Source organism: Polyodon spathula, chromosome 1, assembly GCF_017654505.1.
Source record: "Polyodon spathula isolate WHYD16114869_AA chromosome 1, ASM1765450v1, whole genome shotgun sequence".
Classification (NCBI taxonomy): domain Eukaryota; kingdom Metazoa; phylum Chordata; class Actinopteri; order Acipenseriformes; family Polyodontidae; genus Polyodon; species Polyodon spathula.
In genome coordinates this window covers 76,669,607-76,692,782 of record NC_054534.1, presented here as the reverse complement: position 1 = coordinate 76,692,782, position 23,176 = coordinate 76,669,607, and the positions used below count along the sequence as shown (strand labels likewise).

General features: G+C 37.5%; 1 protein-coding gene across 12 annotated transcripts in view; it reads right to left on the bottom strand.

Annotated features, from left to right (window-relative positions):
- LOC121322510 (ankyrin-2-like) overlaps nucleotides 1-23,176 on the bottom strand; it is a 227,241-nt gene that overhangs the window by 99,569 nt on the left and 104,496 nt on the right. For 11 of the 12 annotated variants that reach the window (XM_041262655.1, XM_041262663.1, XM_041262631.1 and 8 more), the window contains one exon: nucleotides 6,882-6,983. In XM_041262655.1, the coding sequence (XP_041118589.1) occupies nucleotides 6,882-6,983 (102 nt within the window). Of the gene's footprint in view, nucleotides 1-6,881; nucleotides 6,984-17,507; nucleotides 17,856-23,176 lie in introns of those variants that run through there. The other variant, XM_041262613.1, reaches the window with a different exon arrangement.

Sequence of the window (23,176 nt, the reverse complement as noted above, 5' to 3'; positions counted from 1 at the left end):
ATTGAATAGAACAAATCTAATGTAAAACAAGTTTAATCATGATACACATGCATTTGGTCAAAAGAACATTATTCAAGCCTGTTCACAGAAAAACAGGACCACCTGACACGTTACTTTTTTGCTCGCAATCATGAACATTTGATCAAGAAACTGTATAGGCATTTAGATGTACAGGCTGTTCTATATTCTACTCATAGTCATATGGTATGTGCATAGACATCGTGCTGTATATCACTGGAATTTTCCTTTCTGTGTAATTCTGCCAGGAAACAAATTGTATTTGACTATTATAAGTGCTCTCTTCACTGGTACTATTATTAACCATCTCTGGGAAACAGTTGAATGGGACTGTAAAAAAATGGAATGGGATCGCTAGATTTGCTTCCCTGCTAACATGAAACCCAAAAGATCTTCGAGAGTTTCGTCAATAATGTCCAGTACCACACTTTCTATTAACACTCAATCAATGTACAATATCACTACAACCTATGGTGTTCCCTAAAACTTCTGTCTGATGCAATGTAACCTCTTACAAGGGTCAGCAAACTATTTTGCCATTTCCTTGGTTTCTGATCGCATGAACAGCTGTTGTATTTATTGGTCAGCATGTCAAACTCAATAGAAATCCAGAGTGTGTTGCTTGCAACCAACAACCCACTGGCCATATAACCATATTGTAGCCATCTTGGTTCCCGCAGGCAGACACATCACACAGTGCGAGGTAATCCACACACAGGCGGAGGGCAGGCGTGAACCTGGGACCTCTCGCACTAAAGCATAGCTCCGATACCGCTGTACAAAAGAGCCGGCTCCTTTGCAAGGAGCCTATATCAGGCTTGTGTCTCTGTATTACATCACTTAGCAGCCCTGCTGCTGCCTTCCCCTGTGCACGCTACACTCTCCCCTGCCAGCCTCAAGACCGCCCCGGACTTGCTCACCAGGCTACAGTCTGACGAGTGCATGCCGGGGTACCTGCATCCACTTCTGACACCGAAGTAGTGATCGCCGTTCCCGCAGGCAGGTGCATCACACAGGGCGAGGCAATCCACACACAGGCGGAGGATGGGCACGAACCCGGGACCTCTCGTACTAAAGCATAGCTCCAATACTGCTGTACAAAAGTGTCGGCTCCTTTGCAAGGAGCGTGTATCAGGCCTATGTGTCTGTATTACATCACCTACAAGCCCTGCTGATGCCTTCCCCCGTGCACGATAAAATATTATATAAACTATATGTATTTTTTTTTTTTAAATCAAGATTACACATGCAATCCCATGACTCCGCCTTAAAATATAATGGTTGGAATTCAACCATTATGTATTTGTTTTTTTCTTTTACATTTTGTTTTCGCTGCTCTTGTATTTATTCTCATTGAAAAAGCTTGTCAAATTTGATTACTAAGGTACTCAACATTAAAGAGTCAGTAGTAGGGTTCTAAAAAAAGTTGCGTTATATATCCCCATGTGTTGCTAGAACTGTTTCAATAACATACCTGTAATGTTTCTTTTCAGTTTAAACATCCTGACAACTCTTTACACTTTTACACATTTTCAAAATAGCCGCTCTTGTGCACTGGGGTTTGAGATCTGTCCTCTAAATCGCTGCAGGAAGAGCGATTAAAATAAAACAAACAAAAACAACAAAAAAACACAACAAGTGCATTGGCTTTTCTGTTCTGTATCACATCATGGATTGGTATTGCTATGCTAGCTGTCTCAATAATAATCCTTACACTATCAGTGTACTAGAGCGGCCATTTTGAAATGAACTTTGAAACGGTTTAACAGCATAAGTGTAAAAAGTTTTCAGGATCTTAACAATGAAAAAAAACATCCCAGGCACATTATTTAAACAGTTGTAGCTAGTTGGGGTTGTAAACGTTATATTTTTCAGAACCCCGCTACTTACTCTATAAGGGACAGGCAGCGTTGCATTTTTTGCAGTCTCTGTTTGTAACTGTTAGTTTTGCAATGTACAGTCCTGCATGTCTTGATCTCCATACAAAAAAAGGTCTCAACCTGATTGGATATGGATGTACTAAGGATTTATAACCAACTTTAACGTACCCTTTTTAATCCAATTATAATACAGTCCAGTTTTAATGTCATTTTGCATAACTTACTGTTACTGTACAGAGAAACAGTATAATACAAGATCGAGCCTATACCATTGATGCCAAATGTTGCAATAGCAGAAAGAATCATGGTAAAGTCAAATATGATATTTTTACACAGCCTCAATCTGTATAACAGAAATGCTAACTATATAATTTAGGTAAAAGAAAGGTCTGTTATGAATGACAGTTCAATTGAAATCATTAATCTCCCACAAACAGAAGGGAAAATTAATTGGGGGCATTTAGTTATACTGAGGCAGATAAACACAGTGATAATCAGGTGTGTAGGAAGAATACTGCAAAACAGAACCTGAGGAAGAGACAGACCTCTGATGACCAATTAAGTCAAAATAAATGCATTGAAAGTATTTTCTTTGTTTCTTTGAAATAGGATGTCAAGAATAATATATCAAAGCCATTTCAGAGATTCAACCTCCCAATGCTTTTGTTTTTTTTTTAATGAAAAGGTTCATTTAAAGAGACAACACAAATTATTTTGTATGTACCCAGTTTCAATACTAATGAGCTAATTTTTTTTTTTTGGACATGTGTTTAAAATAAAATAGCCATTAAAGAGCAAGATTAGCAGTAATTGAAGATGTTAAATGACTTGGGTCCCTTTCTCACTACTGATTAAGTTTTTTTTTTTTACTTAAACATCATTACAATTTTAAGTATATTCAGCAAAGACACATTTGTACCCAGTTAAAGCTATATTATATGTATACTTTATTTTTTACAGTTTGTTAAAATGAGTGCATTTTAGCTCTTGTATTCTGGGGTTTCTCTGTCAGAGGCCCCCATTCTTATTATCATCATTTGTATTTGTATTCACTTATTTAAAAACAAACCATGCCCAAAGGTACTGTTTGGTTTCATAAATATTCACTGAAAACTACAAACTTAAGTGAAGATGTTTTATTTAATTTTTCAGCCAATGTGGTTTCTGTTATTTCACACGCTGATATAATGCTGGAGTCCACTTTATATCTAAAGGTTTCCTGTCCCACAGGATCTAGTGCACAAGCACAGGGAGCCCATGCTGCACCAGTTCCAGTAATTCACTTACATGCTTCTATGCCATTTATTGGGGATTCCATCGGCTCTAATTTGACACATCATTACTTACAGATGTAGGCTGTGTGTGTATAACAAAAAAAAAAAAAAAAAAAAAAAAAAACATTATGTAAGAGATAAACAACAATAGGTGTAAATATAATTAACTGTTTCAAGTACAAAACCCAAATCCAGTTACCAAATTAGCAATAAATTGAATCTTATTATCAAACAAGTAGCAATTAGGAAGACATTTTGTAGTTTGGCTCCAGTGAACAAACACTCTCGAAAGTACAGCAGGTGTGCGTTCCAGAGCAGTATAATAGAGGATATGTTAGTGTCCTCTGCTCCTTAATTTCAAAATGTACCAACTTGATGTGACCATTTATCTGGAACTCTGCAGAGGCTTACTGTGGAGAAAGCTGCTGTTGCAAAGCCGGTTTTGTAATGTGTAAACTCATGTTATTGCATCACATATAAATTGCTTTCATTGTTCAAAAAAAATGTCAAGCAACTGCAACTTTCCTAGTAATTTGAGAGTTTTCTAGGTATGGATGTGATTGTTTATCATTTTGTGATGTAACTGATGTACACATGGCATTTTAGTTCATGGTATGATGCTTTACATGCCTATCTGGCAAGATGTTCAGTATGTGACAGTTAATCAGAATCATAAAATACAAAACAAAGTATTCAAGGAAGCTTTGTATTTGGTTACATCCTTTTTATGGAAAAATTGGTATCCAAATTATTGCACTAATAATTATGTTGCAAGTTTTTTGGGACATGCTTCTTAAATACCGTTACTAATTCTGTCCACCTCCTCACCCTTGGGGAATAAAATATCTGACTAATGGATGATGACATCTTGAGGAAGGGAGTTACTCGTGAACGATCTCCCTGGCCACACACTGTGATGACACTAGAAGGAATGGGCAGCCATTCAGTTGGCTGATTCAGCTACAAAGCCTGCTTAATGATTTCTCTAGTGCAAAACACAGCAGTGCCTGTCAGTCACTTCATAAGGGAAGGGCACAGATAAACTAAATAGCCTTTCCTTTTGACAGTATCCGTAAGCGAGGCTAACAAACTTAAAAAAATAAATGTTATGCTATTGTGCTTGATTTCACTTTTGAAGTTATTAAATAGATGTCATTTGCTAATGTGCTGGAAATGTTGTCTTTTCTAGTTATAAATCTGTGCAATTTTTGTTAACAATAATGAATCCTGCAAGGTTCAGTTGTTAGCAGTCCAGTTGTACTGCATGCATTTTAAATAGAGCATTCATTACCTATGAATAAGGTTCTTTGTTTTCAGTTTTTATTTTATAGTAGTGGTCCCAGTTTATAGGGGTTTGAGCTCTGGGGCTGCTAACTTTGTGTCTGCTCAATGGCTTACACTGCACGGTTGAGGTTTTGCATTAAAAGCCTTGGCTTCCTCCTCTTGATTTGTGGTGGTTCATTCTGTTCCATTTATCTTTAAATCTATCCGCTTATTTCTTTTTCTGCACTGAAGGGGTAACGGCAGTCCCCAGATATATATATATATATATATATATATATATACTGTATACAATGCCCAGGTATACTTGCTGTTTATAAGGAACATATATATTAAGTTTTTGTTAAGGTAGAAATGAAATACAAAAGAAAAGCAATATTAAGTAACATAACATTTTCACTCTAACATTTATCAGTAGTATTCACAGAGCTAAAATATCATCCCTCATAGATTACTGCTGAAGACTGCTTAAAGTGACAATCTGATTTTTGTTGCGTTTGAACCAGTGTGCAACGTTTGCCCCAGCTCTTCAATTAATATCTGGGATGAGATGCCTTTATGCAGAGTAGTAACAGAGGCAGTTTGTTTACACAAATGTAGGATATGTATGTCAATCATAAATAAAGGGAGGGACCAAGGCAAAACGCAATGTTTCCTATGACTAATCCACAGCAGGTGTGGCTTGCCCTGTCAACAGGGATTTGACAATTCAAGCAACCTTTCAAGTGGCGCAGAATGTCTATGAAACCTTTAAACTTTGATTAGGAATCATCTTTACCATCGGCATGTTTCTAGCATTTAAGCAGTTTGTATTTTATAGTGTAGATTTCTAATTAAAACAAGGACTTATGGCTAGATCTCTTCAGTTTTGAACAAATCTAATGTATGGCTTGATCTTTTCAGTTAATACATTAATGTTTTTTTTTTTTTCATCTGTAAACACAATATGCACTGGTTGCATAGATATTTACACACTGTTCACATTTTCAGTGATTACTACAGTATGATGAACAATAATGAGCTACAGTTACATTATATAAGTCCACGATGCTAACTTTTCTTTTTGTATTCTGGATGGCCAAATTACAGAACACAATTAACCCAGCTACAGTAAAAACATGAAGATTTAGACTGGCCTTCTCAAAATGTTTGTTGTGTACAGCAATTATTTAATATTTCTATGCCATTAAAGTTTAACTGCAAGTTTTCTAAATACTATAAGTGCTGATGCTATAATCAAATATGTCCAGAAAGCATTGTTTAAGAATTGTAAAAAAACTAGATCATAGTGTGCTAAAATATCCTGTAGAGATGCTGAAACCTACAAGTTTACACAAATTAACAGAGTACAGTACTTTAAATTGACTAGATTTTTATCCAAATTATTATAAAATTTTACAAATTCATAGAAGCATCCAAGGTTTAATGTAATAGTAATGTCCAGTCACAGCTGTTTTTTTTTTTTTTTTTTTTTAAACAGTTGTTACTCTGGTAATCTGTGCTACCCCATCAGCAATGGTTCTCAATAATTTGCAGAACCCTCAGTCTATCTGTGGGATTTTTTAACATTATAGCAGCTGTTGTAATCAAGACTGGATTCAAATAGAATCTGTAAACTCATCTTTCTCATTTGAGGCCTATTTTTAAATCCAATCCTGAGAAATCCCAACTATTCGGCACAAACTGCGATGTAAAATGTGGGAGTGCTTTTTGAACAATTCTTGGAAACCAACGTTTTAAGGAATGATTCTAACAGTTGGAATTCCTCAGCATTCTTTTTTTTTTCACCGCAGTAAACTCTGAGAAAGGTTAATAAAATACTTCAATGTATGTGTGTTTTTCTGGAGGAAAGATTATAGTTGTTGTGTTGTTTTTGGTTTGTTTGTTTTTAGTCTTCCTCTAAATTATATTTCACTATTTACCATGTACATAATAGCAGAAAGAAAGTGTTTTTTTTATTTTTTACATGGCAGAATGGGTGAATTGTTTCTCGTCTGCTTGTGACCATTACAGTAAAACATTTACATGAAAATATTGCTATACTAAATTAGCATCGGCCATCCTGATCTTGTCTGCCAAATACTAATACATTATGCTGCCTGTTGTAACTCCAGAACTCTCTTGAAAATGTGAAGAAAAAAAATAAAAATCTAATGAGAATGAAATATATTCAACATGAAAAACAAAAGGCTGTGTTTCACAGATCCCAACAGTGGCATCCCCTGTTGTTTACAGTATAGATCATTAAAATAGAATCCAATGTCACTGTGAATAGCCAAAACAGGCATGCTACTTTGATTTTCACAATGTCTCCTTATGCTGTGCAATATAAACTTAATATAATGTTCTGGTAGGTTTCCATAAATGGACCAAAGCATTATATGAATAGCAGACACATTTGCAGAGAAAACAAATGAAACCTCATTACCTGGTTACAAGTGCCAATGTCTACTCCTCCTTTGAGATACTCCAGCACTTTGTCAATGTTGCCAGCCCTGGCTGCTCGCAGGAAGCTTGTATTGCTGTCAGACTGCAAAAGAAAGAAATATGTGTAATTAAGAGATTGTTTTAGGAGCTGACACAACAGAAAGAAAAAGCCAGTCGACCAGCAATTGGTAGGTCCTTCAAAAGCGTACTGAAAAGATACAGTGCTGTGGAAGGAGGAAGGGAATAACACATACAGTAGCTCACACTGGCTGGTCATCTAAAAATAATGAGCACTTGACAATCCGAGGATCTCCCAACATAGTGAGGCCAATTTATAAGCCATCTACAATAGCCCAGACAAACTACACTTTTCTTCTGAAATCTACAATATACAGCACTCTAAACTGACTGCAAATAACTAGCAAATGGTTATAAACAGAAAATTCCTCTTGTAAGAAAATAAAGATGACAAAAGGCCAACATCTTCTCAGTTTAATAACTTCATCAATAAAACTTTTTGTATTAGTAACAGTAATGTGTAGTAAACCTTGATGAAAATAGCTCACTGGATAACTATATAGACATAGCACCTGATCTGTTATGTAAAAAAACAGCCTCTTCAGTGTGCTTATCATTGACCTCCTCTATAAATGACTTTCAAAAGCTGGCACAGGAAAGCAAGCTGCAGGGCTCCTGTGGAGATACAGCAGTGTCTGCATAATTCAAATCGCCTTATCTGGTGTGTTTACTAAAAACAGAGACTCTCTGCAAACCGCAAATGTTTCTCTATACTGCTTTTCACAGCTACACTGCTTATTTGTCACACACAGAGCCAAGAAAATGTTAATGCTGCAAAATCATAGGCCTGATTGAGCTGCATCACACAGTAGTGTTTGAGGTAATCAGTCTTTACAGTATATGTGTTTACAGGGTGTGGAACAGGAAACAAAGTTGGCCAGTCATGAAACAATATCACGCAAAGGAGTGAAAGCAGTTAACTGGTAGTTAGTTTGTGAAAAATACTAATCAGAGGCTTATCATGTTTGTCTGGAACTGTAACCAGGACATCAGCTACCACTGTTTCCATAGCTGTAGTAAACAAACAAGTGTGAAGGGACCAATATGGGGAAGACAACAGCTGCAGAGGATTGTGACATTTGAGTGTCATCATTCAATTGTCACAGTTACCTAAGAAAGATCAGTGAAAATAAAGATTCTCCCTGAGAGGTTGTGGCCACTATATTATAAAATATTGTTTTGTAGAGGTGGAGTGGAACTGGACATTGGGTCTCATATGTACAGCACTTAGTTACAATTACATGGGCCACAGTGCCTATTAACATTACTTGTATGAAGTAACAGGTAATGGAAGCCTCTTTTCCAACCCCATTCAATGATATAACTATGTTCTACATTGCAAGCTTTAATGCAAGCTTTAATGACAGATACTTGCAACCTATGGATTAAGCCTGCAATCAGGACTTTGGATCCCTCCTTAAAGCTGCCTACATGAAAGGCTTATTGCAATCCATTCCTCTTATCATACCCTGGTTGATGCATTGTTGTGATGAAGAGGGACCTTTAAGGTTGCAGAAGATTTTGAAGCGCAAAAGAATAAATTCCATAGTATACTGTGAAATGTGGTCCCCATAGAAAAGCATTGTATGTGTATTGATATAGGAAAATACAGAGGGGAGGTCAGAAGTAATTTTTTGGATCAGTTGAAGGTAAAAAAAAAAAGTCAAGACTCCCATAGCAGTCTACTATTTATACTGCATCTCTCTGCTTTTGTGACAAATCATATGCCTTCCCCAGCGATCAATGTTGACAGACAGTCATTGTCACAAACAGACGAGCAATCAGATCAGATAAGCATGGCAATTTCCTCCATATGTAATGCCATAATGGTAATATTTCACCACCAGCAAGTGCTAACTCTAAACAATAACATTTTAAAAGCGGCTAGCAAGATGCTCCTGTGGCTTTAAGCTAGATACATTTGTACATCCTAAGTAGCAGTAAACATGTGAAAAGACACACGTTGGCACAATGCAGCCCAGCCACTTAAAGGACATGCAGATAAAGCCATATACAAAACAGGACAGCTTTAGCAAACACTTGCATCTAATATAATTTGACCATGTGGTTTAGTTCCCCTCCAGCTTTTACATTTCCAAATTCTCAACAGAAAAAAAAAAAATCTTGCCCAAAGCCCAGCATCACTGAGCAGAGTAGAATTAGCTGCAATCAACACTGACGTCACGTAACAAGTTCCCTGCAGCTACAGGCTGGAACACTGCAGCCAATCAGCTTGTGTTGAGAGCAGTAACACAGCTCCAGTCTCCACTGCACCCTGGTAGGTGTGGTCAGCCTGAATGCAGAGTCACAAACACTGCAGCAGAACTCCCTTTCGCAGTCGAGACAGGTGTCTTTTGATATCTTTGAATTCCCCAGTGTTTACCCTTGTATTAAGCCCAGCTCTGCTGTCCCAGTGGAAGGTTTTTCTCAGTTTGTTAGTGGATGCCCAACACCTAAATCAGTCTTGAATGGATTTATTACTCCACTGGTTAAATATGCGACATTTATGTGACTGAGTCAGCACAAAACACCATTCTTATTCACCGCTGAGTGACTCAATGAATTAACGATGCAAAGCAACAGAAAACCATACGTACACCATATTACACAGCACAACATGCAATATTAGTAGGCACTGCATACTGTACACAACAGAATCAGTACCTGTTGTCAAGGCTTACTAGTGGAACTCTGCAGAGAGCAGGAGAGTGAAATACCTCTATGTGGCAGGAAATGGCTTTGCGGTGACTCAGACCAGAAGGAAGCACACACAGGTCAGGTAGCTGCAGTTTACAAAAGACGCGGCGTGCGCCATTTATTAAATAACCAAAAATAAGTAAAATATTTAAACAAAAATAACACTGTGCTCACAGAGCAAAATAAGACAACTAAACAAAATAAATCTCAAACACAAAATAAACACTAAGGTCAGGCTGAGCAACTGCCTTCACTAATCCTTAGGTCTTTTAAGTTAATCTCTCTTCTCGCTCCTCTCGTTTCTCCTCTGAACCCACCCGGAGTGCAGTGAGCTGCAGGTATTTATACAACTGACCATCTCCCGATTATCAACAAATTAATCACTTAATTAATTTGGGAGATGGCCACCTTCTGCACAGGTTTTTAATGTGGATGGGGCTTCCCATCCACACTGCAAAATAACAAAACACATGGCGCTTCGCCATCATACAATAAATATATACACAAATACAATACAATAAATCATAAAACAAACAAATACAATAAATAAATCATAATACATTAATAACGCAGGTGCAGAGGGGGTGACCCAGTTCTAAAAATAAATAAACAAAATACATTTAAGCAGGGCTTTCCTACCGCCCTGCTACACTCAATATAAATTGGTATTCAAATGCTGAAGGGATTTCAACAGTTACATGATGCAAAAAGTGAAAGCGGAGCTGCAGCACAGAGCCACAGGGGAGCTAAATCTTCTGGCTCTGAAATTCAGTCTGCTGTAGACGAGGAGCTAATCTAGACAATGATACAATAGCCTTCCAAATTAAAGATGGGACCAGTGATTCTTTTGGAAATTTTACACTGAAGCACATCACATTTAAAAGTAGTGTAATAGATAGACAGGTAAAGTGATTAATAGAACTTATGGATTTATTTACTGTAGATGTGATTATCTACTTCTATATGCTGTTACTGTTTCAGCCAGTCTCAAGTGCTGTGGTACTTGTATGCATTTCTGGGGTAAAGCCAGCTGCCTGGAGGTAAAAAGCTATAGAAACCAATTATAATTCTATTTATAATCTTACATACTTGTGTTGACTTGTGTAATACCAACTTTATTATTTTTCTTTCATTTTTTCTTTCTTTCTACTTCTCATTCCATTGTGTTGCCCTGTAATTTTGAACCTGAGCTGTGCTATAGTAACTGAAGTAATAATGCCCCCACGCCCACAGTAGAGATCTAGTTTGTTTCTCTTCTATCAGCAGCATACTGAAAATGGATGGCTGACTCATACAGGATTATAAACCATTACTTCTTTGGCATGCAGACATCTGTACAAAGATTCCGATACAGAGTGAAAGACAGGGAAAGGAGAACATTCATAGATGTATAAGCCCCTGAAGCAGAAAACATATCATTTCTATGCCCTTGATTCCCTTCTGAGACAACAGAAAAGCATACTTTGTAGAAATTTGATTCTACTTGATTCACCATGGAGTCATAGATGGATATAAGAAAACCGCTGTACCTTAACTCAGGTCACTGTATACCATATGCTAATTGATGTACTGCACTTTGGCTGCATCAACATTCCATATGAAAATTCTGCTTCAATGGAAGGGCCAACATCATAGCATCAAAAGGAAGAAAAATAAGTACAAAATAATAATCTCCTTTTCATGGCTGGTAATACATAGATTCTAAATTGGAACGACAGTACAAAGCATATGTCAATTCCACTTTTCTGTTGGGATCCATTTTCTTCAATCAAGCAGCCATTCATACATCTACTTTGGAAACAAGGATGTAAATTAGTAACAAGGTCAGCAAAAGCAGTATCATGATCTACTGAAGATGTCCAATTGTCTAAAACCACAGAGTGAAACAAACTATGCTTACTGAAACCTAGAGAAAGTGCAGAGCTACAGTAGAGTTGATTGAGATATTAGAGGGTTGGGTGGGGGAAGACAGCTGGTCTGATCACTAGTATGCAGCCAAAGATACAATTAATACTATCTGGGATAAAAATTACAGGTGCATTAAAAATATAGAAGCCTTTTTTTATCACGGATGGATATTTTCTGTACTATTACAGGATAACAGGGAAATGGATTCACATCTAAATTATCTGGTACTTATTAACAACGAGAGACTGCAGCTAAACTAACACTCTTGGAATATGAAAAAGAACAGACGAGGCATTAGAGTAACACTGAAAGACACAATGTTACATTCCTTACAGTCACAGAGTGTTTCACTGTCTTATGTATGTCATCATTTTACAGCACAAGACTGATAAATACGTAATTCAATAACTGTTTTTGACAGCTGTTCAACAGTAAGGAACAGCCATTGGTTCTCCTTGGGGCCAGTCTTAATGTGACAAAAAGTCCTTTTACCGTATTGCGATTAACACTGTAAACAATAAAGTACAATAACATCTTTGCAAAACAAATTGCGAAGTAACAAAATTATAAATAGAATATGTTTATTTTAGCATTTATTTTAAAAGTTGAAGAGACGGTTCCCTAAAATAGGCAGCTGGTGTGCTGCCGATCCCTGGCTTGGATAATAGTATGCCCAAAGTATGATTAATTGGTCTGACCTTTTCATTAGTAAAATTGACTTGACATAGAATATGTGCCCTTTCAAAATGCCTGGGGTAATAAAGCTGGTGTCCCAAAACAGGACAGCATTGTGGCTCAAGTTGCAAAAACCACACTGAAATATAATGCATGTCAATGACCTTTTTCTTTGCCATTTTAAACATGGTGGAATTTCATCAAGGCAGAAAATTCCATAAAGATCAACAGAAACGCAACCCTTTTTGTGGCCAAAGAACTAATAACGAACCCTTCCATCAATATTAATATACACTGTTTTAGGGCAGCACTTGTATCAGCAGTGCATCCGATAACAGACAATATGTAACAGAAAACAGGTTTCACAGCACCAACACCCTTTTTAAAATACTTCGTTTTATAATATGATACATTTGAATTTATGTGATATTATCGATACTGATTGCCAGATAGTCTTCCAGAAGGTCTACCCACAATGCACAGCAATATCACAATCATTTAACATCACTTATATAAGTACAGTAGATTATGAAACTGTATGTGAAACTGGTACTTTGCCATACACTTTGACCAAAACGCTACTATGTAGGACGTCGAGCACATCTATCATTAACTTAGGAGAAGCATAATGTGAATCCTCTTACTGGAAACTTCATGTAGAACTTACTAGTCAAGTACCTGACAGATGGACTGTCCTATACTTATTGAATAACCATGCAGTCCCTGACATTAAAACAACTGGCACTTTGACTTAATGAGTCAAAAAGATTAAAGGTAATTGATTTTTGATGATCATAAGGCTATCAGGCCTATCTTTTATGCTATGTTATTCCATTAGAAATTGACAAAGAATCCACAATTTAAATAAGTTTAAAAAAGAAAAACAAAATAGTAAATTAGAAGATGTATACAGTATACATCATATCCAACAAGTACTGGCACAGATGACTGAATGTAAAAGAACTGGGGGTGGGATATTCATGGCCTGTTGTACCCCACTCAGGAACGTTGCTTACTAAACATTTTGGTACAAATGAATGCAATATGCTTCTTATGATAAAACCTAACCCTTCAATAGCTTAGCAAATTCAATATCAACACTATGAATGTAGATCACTGTCAGCAACTCAGAGCATGTGGAATAACTTCTCATAACACATGTTTGAGCATAGTGATGTTCTCTGGGGATGCAAAGAATGTTAGCTTCAAAATAGACCTGTATTCTTCCTGTTACATGACTTGGAGACTTACTCTAATGTAAGTATGTGCAGCACATCTTTAGGTAAACAAAAGCCCCAACATTGACAGAAGTGTGTTTTGTGTATCGAGCCTTCAGTAGCTTCTCATTTACGTCTGCAAGGGCTTTTTGTCACAAAGGAATGATGTGTCCTTCGATTTGAAAGGTTTGGTTTGAAAGACTAGTTTAAAACTAAAATCAATAAATCACAAAAAGAGACTCCACCTAATTAAAACAACTTTCTGACAACAGATGACAAATAGATATATGACAAAGTTAAATGAAGACAGACAGCAACTGGGACATGTCTCTGGCCTCAGCCTGATCACAGACTCATCAATACTTTCTATTTTTAAGCAGCGGCACTGAGAGAGTCAGTCCAGCTGTCAAAATGGCTTAAGTCAGAGGGAATTGACTGTCCATCTTGTGCACTGGGACACAGAATGGAAAATCAAATCCACTTTGCTTTGTTTTAGAGGCTTTCAAGGTCATTAATTAAAGATCATGCTTTATCCACACCACTGTATTTCACAAGTTCTCTGCTCTGTATATAAAGTAAACAGCAGATGAACCCACATTTACCATTCAAATGTTGTGACCATGATTCTGCCTTCATTTACCTCATTTTAGGGGTCATTTTTACCATTTTATAAAGCAGATACAACCTAGGTTGAATTAAATATGCTTTTGCTGTACTGTATATGACAACATACAATTTGTTTGGATCATTTGAAGTTTTAGTTAAAAACAGGTTTTGGAAAATCAAATGGCTGCTGAATTACTGAATATACCAGTCAGTGATCTTGTTTTCCTAATAATATGTGTGTGTGTGTGTGCTGATGTGATAGGGAGGGCGCAATAGGCTGATCCCTGGAGCCAGCATTACACTTCAGCCGTCAACACTGGGCCAATAGGAAATCCACATTACCTGGTGCTGAAGGCTCATACATTACAGCAAAGCTACATATTGGTTGGTCCCCACCACTACTATCTCATTTAATCTTGGCGAAAGCCGAGTCCAATATTAGCATAAAGTAAATAACAGTTACTCTCATGGAACAAAAAACATTCAGTGGCAAGCAACCGATTCATACAAAACTAAGCGCTACATAACCCAACTGTAGGTTCTATATATCATCCTCTGAGATCTACACTTAAGTGCCATTCTTGAAGTACCTTTATAAATAATCAATCAATGGAAAACCTCCCAGGTAATTGTACATGAAAATGTATAGTATACTTTCATTTGACTCTAGAATAGTTATCTTTCTTACTCTTAAAATAACACATCCTTTTAAACACTGTACACTGAAAGTTATCACAATTCTGGACCTAATTTGTGACATTTGGCTGAGGTCTATAAGGTCATGGCTTCACCTGTTCTGTCTTTCTCCACAACATGACTTCTGGTCTAACCTGAGTGCACCGCCTGACAATCACAACACTTTGGTTAAACTTCAAGAAGCATTGCTGGTCCTGCTTGTTAAAAAGGCATCTGCTATGTAGCATTCTATCATTCTACAAGAATAACTACATGATTGTCCACAGTGTACAGCAAGAAGATAATAACACCACTATTCATTCAACTTTCAATATACCTCATTTTACTCATCACCCATACAGGCTGTGTGCGACACCAGAGTCAAAATCAGGCACTGTTATTGCTGCTGTGGAGTACCATTTGAATGGTAACAAGGAAGGAGCCTGTTAACCCCCAGTCAGTGTTAAGAAAATGATATCCACAAGACTTTCAGCACTCCCAGTGCCTTCCCTAAAGAATGACCTACCAAATTCCAGGCTGGTGTACAGAGCAAGCGCTTGTCAAGATCTGTAGACACATTTTCAGATAATAAGTACCAGACTGTTCAATATTTCTAAATCCAAAACTTATTAAGGATATATTGAAACTAATACTTTAAAAATAATAATAATAATAATAATAATAATAATAATAATAATAATAATAATAATAATAATAATAATAATAATAATAATAATAATATTTGAATTAGCATGTGCAGCTTTTATGGTGTCCCAAGATTTGTATATGCCCTTGTTTGAACTTATAAACTAAAAATCATTAATGTATCAACAAAGGCACCAAAGTCATCTGCCTGATGAGTGCAGTTTAAAAAAAAAATCTGAACCAGAACAACTGTGTGTGCGTATGTATGTATGTATGTATGTATGTATGTATGTATGTGTGTGTGTGTGTGTGTGTGTGTGTGTGTGTGTGTGTGTGTGTGTGTATATATATATATATATATATATATATATATATAGTGGTTTGCAGAAGTATTCACCCCCCTGCAAAGTTTTCACATTTTGTTGGCATCTGAGCGTACTCCACGATGCTTTCAAATTAGACTTTACATGTAGAATCTACACAAACTACTCCACATTCTTAAATAAGTATGATTTACAGAGAAAAACAGATTAATCTGAGTTTCAGAAGTATTCAACCCCTTTGCTACTGCAGCCCTAAATCAGCTCATGTCCAAATGATTTGTTTGAAAGGTCACAAAATTAGTGAGATGGTTTCAGCCTGTGTGTATTCAAAGTTGTTTAACTTGTAGATAATTTCCCTCAGGTATATAAAGACTTTCAAGCTGCAACTCACAGTGATCCAAAAAAGCAACCATGAAGACCAAGGAGCTTTCGAAACAAGTCAGGGATAAAGTGGTAGAGAGACACAGAGTAGGAGAAGGGTACAAGAAAAATTCAAAAGGGCTGATTATCACTCTCAGCACAGTGAAGTCCATCATGAAGAAGTGGAAGATGCATCATACCACCCAGAGACTACCCAGATCAGGTCGCCCTTCCAAACTGAGCAGCCGAACAAACAGGAAACTGGTTCAGAATTTCACTCTGAAGCCAAAAATGACCTTGAGAGATCTGCAAAGTTATGTGTCTGAGATGGGAGTCAGTATTCACACATAAACAATAAACCGGTCCCTACCCAAAGCTGGCCTGTATGGACAGGTGGCAAGAAAGAAGCCATTACTCAAAAAGTCTCATCTTAAAGCACATATGGAGTTTGTGAAAAAGCAAATAGATGATACTGCAGACATGTGGAAAAAGGTTTTATGGTCAGATGTGACAAAAATTGAACTTTTCGGGCTAAATTCCAAGCATTGTGCCAACACCATCCCAACTGTCACCCAGTCAACACCATCCCAACTGTCAAGCATGGTGGTGGCAACATTATGTAATGGGGATGCTTCTCTTCAACAGGGACTGGGAAGCTTGTCAGGATAGAGGGGAGAATGGATGGTGCATAGTATAGGCAAATTCTTGAGGAAAAAACCTGTTTGAATCAGCCAAGACTGGGGAGGAAATTCACATTTCAGCAGCACAATAACCTGAAGCACAAAGCCAAAGCCCCACTGGAGTAGTAGAACAAGAGGAGAATTAATGTTCTTGAGTGGCCCAGTCAAAGTCCTGACTTGAATCCAATCGAAAATTTATGGTGAGACTTGATGGATTTCAGTCCATCGATTATCACCAACAAACTTATCAGAACTGGAGCAATTTTCCCATGAAGACGGGGCAAAAATTTCACCATCCTACTGTGCAAAGCTAGCAGAGACCTATCCAAAAAGACTCATAGCAGTAATTGCTGCAAAAGGTGCTTCTATCAAGTACTGACGTAAGGGGCTGAATAGTTATGCAACCAGTAAATTTCATTTTGTACATTTTCTTCGCAAGTTTTGCTGACATTTAACCTCCTCATATAACAGTGTTCAGTTTAACCACTACAGCTTTGAATTAAAAAAAAAGTTTGTTTGAAAAACTGTGCATAAATTATTTGTAATTAAACAAAATGAGACATTATTGGTGGGGGTGAATACTTCTGCACATTAGCAAGGTAGTTACAATTGTTGGGTCTTATTGCACCAATAAAAATATATTTTAGTACTTCCCCCAGTGACCAGATTGTACTCTGTGAAACACAGCTTAAACCAGTAAAACAACAACAGATACTACTAAGAAGACAACATAAAGTCACAGCAATTCTCAAAAGTAACTTACCTGTGGTTCAGGGTCCTTGCTTATTTCACAACCGTAGTAGTCAGGACTTTTGTCCAAACTCTGCAGGCTGCCTTTCCCTCTCATGCCCTTGTCTGAGTGACAAGAATGGCAAAGTGGTGCGTTGCCCATGGCAGTTAACGTTTAGAGAGGCTGGCCCAGTTGGAAAAAAGAGCCCCTACCACTGTTGGCAGAACAGTACACTTCCCAGAAATAAGCAACACGCCAATCCAAAAGACGGGGCCACCACTTTGACGTATCAACAATGCTGTTGCCCTCCTGCCTCACTACTTATGTCTACTGCGTCTCACTAACCTAACTCTGAAAAGAACTTTGAAAACCCAGCAACTGCTGCTGCTGCTGCTGAAAACAGCTACCCATTTCCAATTCCAGCACTGCCCCGGCTATTTTTACACCCACCAGTCTAGCTATGTATGCAAATCGAGGGCCTTTCTCGACTTCAGTGCAGCACACCAAGAGGACAGTCGTTTCAAATGCCCCACTCCTAAGAAATGCCATTACATGGCTGTACTGCCCTATCGGGTTACCACCACCACCAGCAACGTCAATCCTTACATGCTCCAAATAGGATTTACTCTACAGACCTCACCATTAGTGAATTTGTATAGTACCTGCACTAGCCATTCACAGCACAGCAGTAAAACCCATGCATTTTTAAATCTAAATGCATTTTTAAACTAGAGTACACTAATAACTGAAGCAAGATGAAGCAAATGTTTTTTCAGAGGACAGGGAAAATGTGTTTTACACGCCAATGACTTTTTAAAAATGTTTTTCATATTTAAATTATTAATGTATTCAGTATCAGTACACACAAGGCATGTTATATAGTCACACTATATTCCATTGCATTGATCTGGCATGAGTTAAAATATGTTAGTCACTCCGCTAGCCATTTTGTGTTACTGATTCATTTAGGTCTCCTCGTGGTAATTACATTCAGTTCATTTACATTCACTATGTGGGGGATCTATATTGATTGACATAGTGCTGTGTGTGGCTCATCTTTCTTTTGCCCCCAGGTGCTATTATTTGGACAGCAGTGTGACGTTAGTCAAGTGACGTCTCAGGGGCGTGAGGTTTTGAGAAGTACATTATTGCATACCGTACTTTTTTTATCGTTGAGTCATCTAAAAGCCGACACCCATTCACTGCCTATGACCTATACTGCAGTCCAGTGCCCTACACACCGGACTTCTCTCCTTTTCACAGATTTCCTCTTAGCTTTTACATTATAAAATAAGCACTTCTTAGACCTGTAGGAGCCCACTTTATTGGTTTCAGCAGGTACTTGAAACACTTATAAGGTAATTGTTTATTATATTTCTATTACGATATAAAAGCCTCTTTGTCCCTTGTATTTATTTCACTGAAACAAAGTACTGTTGTGAAACTGTATGGTAATTTGCTTAGCAAAATAAGTATGATTCTAAATATGTAATGAAGTAGTCAGATTCATAATCCAATAGGTTTGTGGGGTTGCTGGGCACCCCTCTGCAAGCTACAGCAATTAAGGCAAGCTTGTTCATATTTTTGGGTCTGCCTTTCAGAAGGTTGCCTCACACATTTACAATACCATACTTTCGGCTTTGCTATTTTACCGCTTGCCTATGCTCATTGCTTTCACTATGCTTATGATGTGCATGTGCTGCTGTTCCTTTAATGTATACTGTAACAAACATGTTTAAGTTCAAGGAAGTGTGCAGTTAACTGCTTCATATACTAAATCAAGATCTGTGGCAACTACAGTTCAAGTCAACATTGCATTAAAGCTAACGAAAAGTAGAAAAGAAAAATAATTTCAAAAGGCTAGCTTACAAAAGTAAAACAAAAATGCTAAGAGCAGCAATATTGTGCTCACACAGTCCAGTAAAGAACACTGAAACTATTATCACCTGCCTGGGTGTCACACACATTTCTCTAATCATGAGTTATGTGCTGCGTCACTGCCCAGCAATAATGGTCTGTGATGACAATGTGCACTGTGGCAGCTGGCAAGAATACATGTACAAGAACAATCACCATCAAATTCTGAGAAATAGCCATAGGAAATTCATGAACTTATTTTTTCTTTCATACTGCTATACAGATAGCCTTTTTATTGGCTAAAGATTATTTTGGTTTGAAGAGTTCTATAGAGTCTTTGAGACACTACTTGTTTTTCCAATACAAACAATGATACTGTATAAAAAATAACACTTTAAGTTACAAGTTTCTCCTGCAAGTGGGCAACAAATATCTCAGTATTGCTTTCTGAACAGACTGTTAAAAGATTACACAAAAGTAATCTGTTCAGCTAATACAATAAACAATCACATTTATAAGACAGTACTAATTATTGTATGGATAAATATGTTGAAATAATCTAATATGTTTAATGATACTGAAGTAACAGTTATACAGTATAATACCTGGCCATACTACATGTTCTACTGTTTTATTAAAACCTAATCTGCTAATTCTTTATTAATTATTAATGCATTTTACATCCTGTATGCTGCACATATCAGTACATGATGCAAAATGCCTGTGTTTGTTTCCAATATAGAGTGTATTCTTTTCTCTAGCAGTGGAGGAGGAAACTTTCATTTTAATGGCTTGTACTTTTTAATTGGCTCGGTAATGTGTTTGACACAGTCATCTTCAAGACTCATCAGCATTTACAGTATGAAACCACTTACAGTGAACTGTTTTATATTACTATCAACTATGGCAGAAACTTTTAGTACTACAATGGGTGACATTACTACTGTAGCTCTTGCTATATTTTAAATGTCAAAAGGTATAGCTAAACACGCAATGTGAATTTGACTTTCTGACAAGCTTGCTTTTCTTTTGTGATCAGTCAGCCTCTTAAATCAGCTAGTAAACACTCCAGCACCAGCTGAAGGAGAGCTGCCCGAGAGCACTGAATGAAAAGCCCCCATTAGTAGTCATCTTATTGGAAGGATAGACATCTGACTGCTTGTAGTAAAAATGTTGACAATGCAACCACTGTGTTTACAGGAATACTTACTATTCAGTAGAATAAAATATATATCTCATCCTTTATCTGGGGCTCAGTGTCAGTCCCAATTTTTAGCCTACATTAAATAAAAAAAGTGCTAAGTGGGTGACATGTTGATATTTTAAGATTTATGCTTTAATCCCAATAAGAGTATGGAAATAAACTTGTTAAATCTGCCAGTTTCTTTTAGTTTTGGTGATGCTCTAATACACATTGTTAAAAACAACACACCACAATGTGGATCTGACCACGCTGTCTATTCAGACAAAAACCTCTCCCAAGACTTGCCATTGTGTCAAACTGTGTGACTTGATGTAAACAGTATGGGCCAGATCTTCGAAAGGTTTGAGCACCACCCAGAGCGGTATGCAGGTCACAATGGCCGTTGTGCCGAAATTGTGCCCAGTTGCCATATTCGAAACGTCCTTTTGCGCATCACAATCCATTCTGCACTGTGCAGAAATAAAATCTATGCATCGCGCAATATGGGGGGAGCGGCCGACAATATGCATGATTCTGGTATATTCGAAGGTATGCACCAAGCACAAAACCAGGTTTGTGACACGCAGAATAAGGATTGTAAAAGGACTGCGTTAACTCCGCGCTCACTACAAACAGGCAACAATGGGAAACGTGGGTAGAATGCAGTGTGTCCGTCGACAGATGTGAATGATGCAAGGCACACCCAGAAACAGCAACTCCGACATAGGTGAAGATATGCTGAAAGGATGCACCGGCCTCGGCACACATATGAGGAGCTCAGCAATGAGCAAATTGTGTCCAGGTATCGTCTCGACTCATCTATGCCACATGCTGCATGATGACCTGGCCAGAACAAACCTGCACAGTCATGCGTTGTCTGAGTAATTGGTAGTGTCTGTCTGTATGTGTATCCGGGCTACCGGGACCTTCCAGAAGGAAGCAGGATACAGTGGGGATCACCCAGTCAGCCGTGTCCGCCACCTCGACTGGTTCATAACGGCATTGCTGCGACGTGCTGAGGATCATATTAAACTCCCCAGTACCAGAGCAAACAGTGAGGAAATAATGCTGGTTTTTTATGAGGTCGTGCACCTGCCGCACGTGGTAGGTGCAATTGACTGCACCCATATTGCTATCCGGGCACCTGTTCCAGTTGTCCTGTTCTATCAGGATTCCAGTTGTATTCGGAATAGTGGGAAATTTGAAAAGCTATTCCATGCCATGTAAACAGGGAATTCCGAATGAATCCGTCCGTATTCTGGATACCAGTATTCCAAAAACATGATACCGAATACCCACTTAGTATTAGGATACTATTGGAATACGAGCCCTTCTAGATACCTTATTGAGAAAACCTTTTTTTTTTTTTTTCTGGACATGCGAGTCATCGTTTTATAATATAATATATAAGACGATGGCTTGTGTGCCCAACAAAGCCTTTGCAAAAAAAAATTTCTATCTATATCTATCTATCTATCTATCTATCTATCTATCTATATATATATATATATATATATATATATATATATATATATATATATATATATATATATATAATTATTTATTATCCTTGTAGTCACATTGAGATTAAAACCTCTTTTACGAGTGAGACCTAGCCAAGCAGGTAGCAGCAAGTCAATTGGACTACAACAACAATACACAATAAAATACAATTAAGACACAGGCAAATCACATTTAAAACAATAATCAAAATGCACAAAAGTAGTCAACTATTTAAAAGAATTACAACTCTCAGTCACGAAATCGTGCAGTTTACTCTTAAATTGCAATAAAGATATCTGGGTGTTTTAAAATACAAAAAAGAATGAGATATGATGTTATGGTTACTATGGGAAGCTATAAGGTATTCATTTAAATAAGTATATTCATATAATTTACATTGAATAGCCTTATATAGCAGAATATACCAGTGCTTCAACCTTCGTAAAGCCAAAGAAGTCCAGCCTACCAAATCGTATAATATACAATGATGAGTATTGAATCTTGTATTTGTATTGTACCTCAATGCTGCATGATATAGTGAGTCCAGTTTAACTACAGTTGATGGTGATGCAAACCTACATACTGCATCACCATAGTCAATTTGCAGCAAAAACATACAAGCAATAAGCCTCTTTTTTTGTTTTCATAACATATATAACATCTGCATATCATAGTGACATTTATAGTGTATTCCCATACCCAACAGACGAGTGTGGAAACATGCACTCACCTCTGTCCAGCAAACTGCCTTCCTTCTGTTCTTTTAATACGGTCCTATTAGCATATGGTAATGCATCGGTAAATAGAAACATTCAATATGCACATAGCGCAATCAAATTTGAATTGGGCGAAAGCCCTAATTCATCTGAATATACCAGATATCTGCGTGATAATTGAGATGTGCTAGTTCCAATAACTGCGCACCACTAGTTCCAATAACTGCGCACCGCTGGCTCAAATAGTGTCAGAGTAACAGTCCACTCTGGAGTTGGGTACAATGGTACAAACGTACAATAGTACAGATCCCCAACCCCCCCCCCCCCCCCCCATCCGCACACACCGGATGGGCGTATCAGTTATGTGTTTTATTACTGTATTGATATGATGGACAGGCTAGTGTGTTTACATATACAGCTCTTTGCTGCTCCACAGGCATATT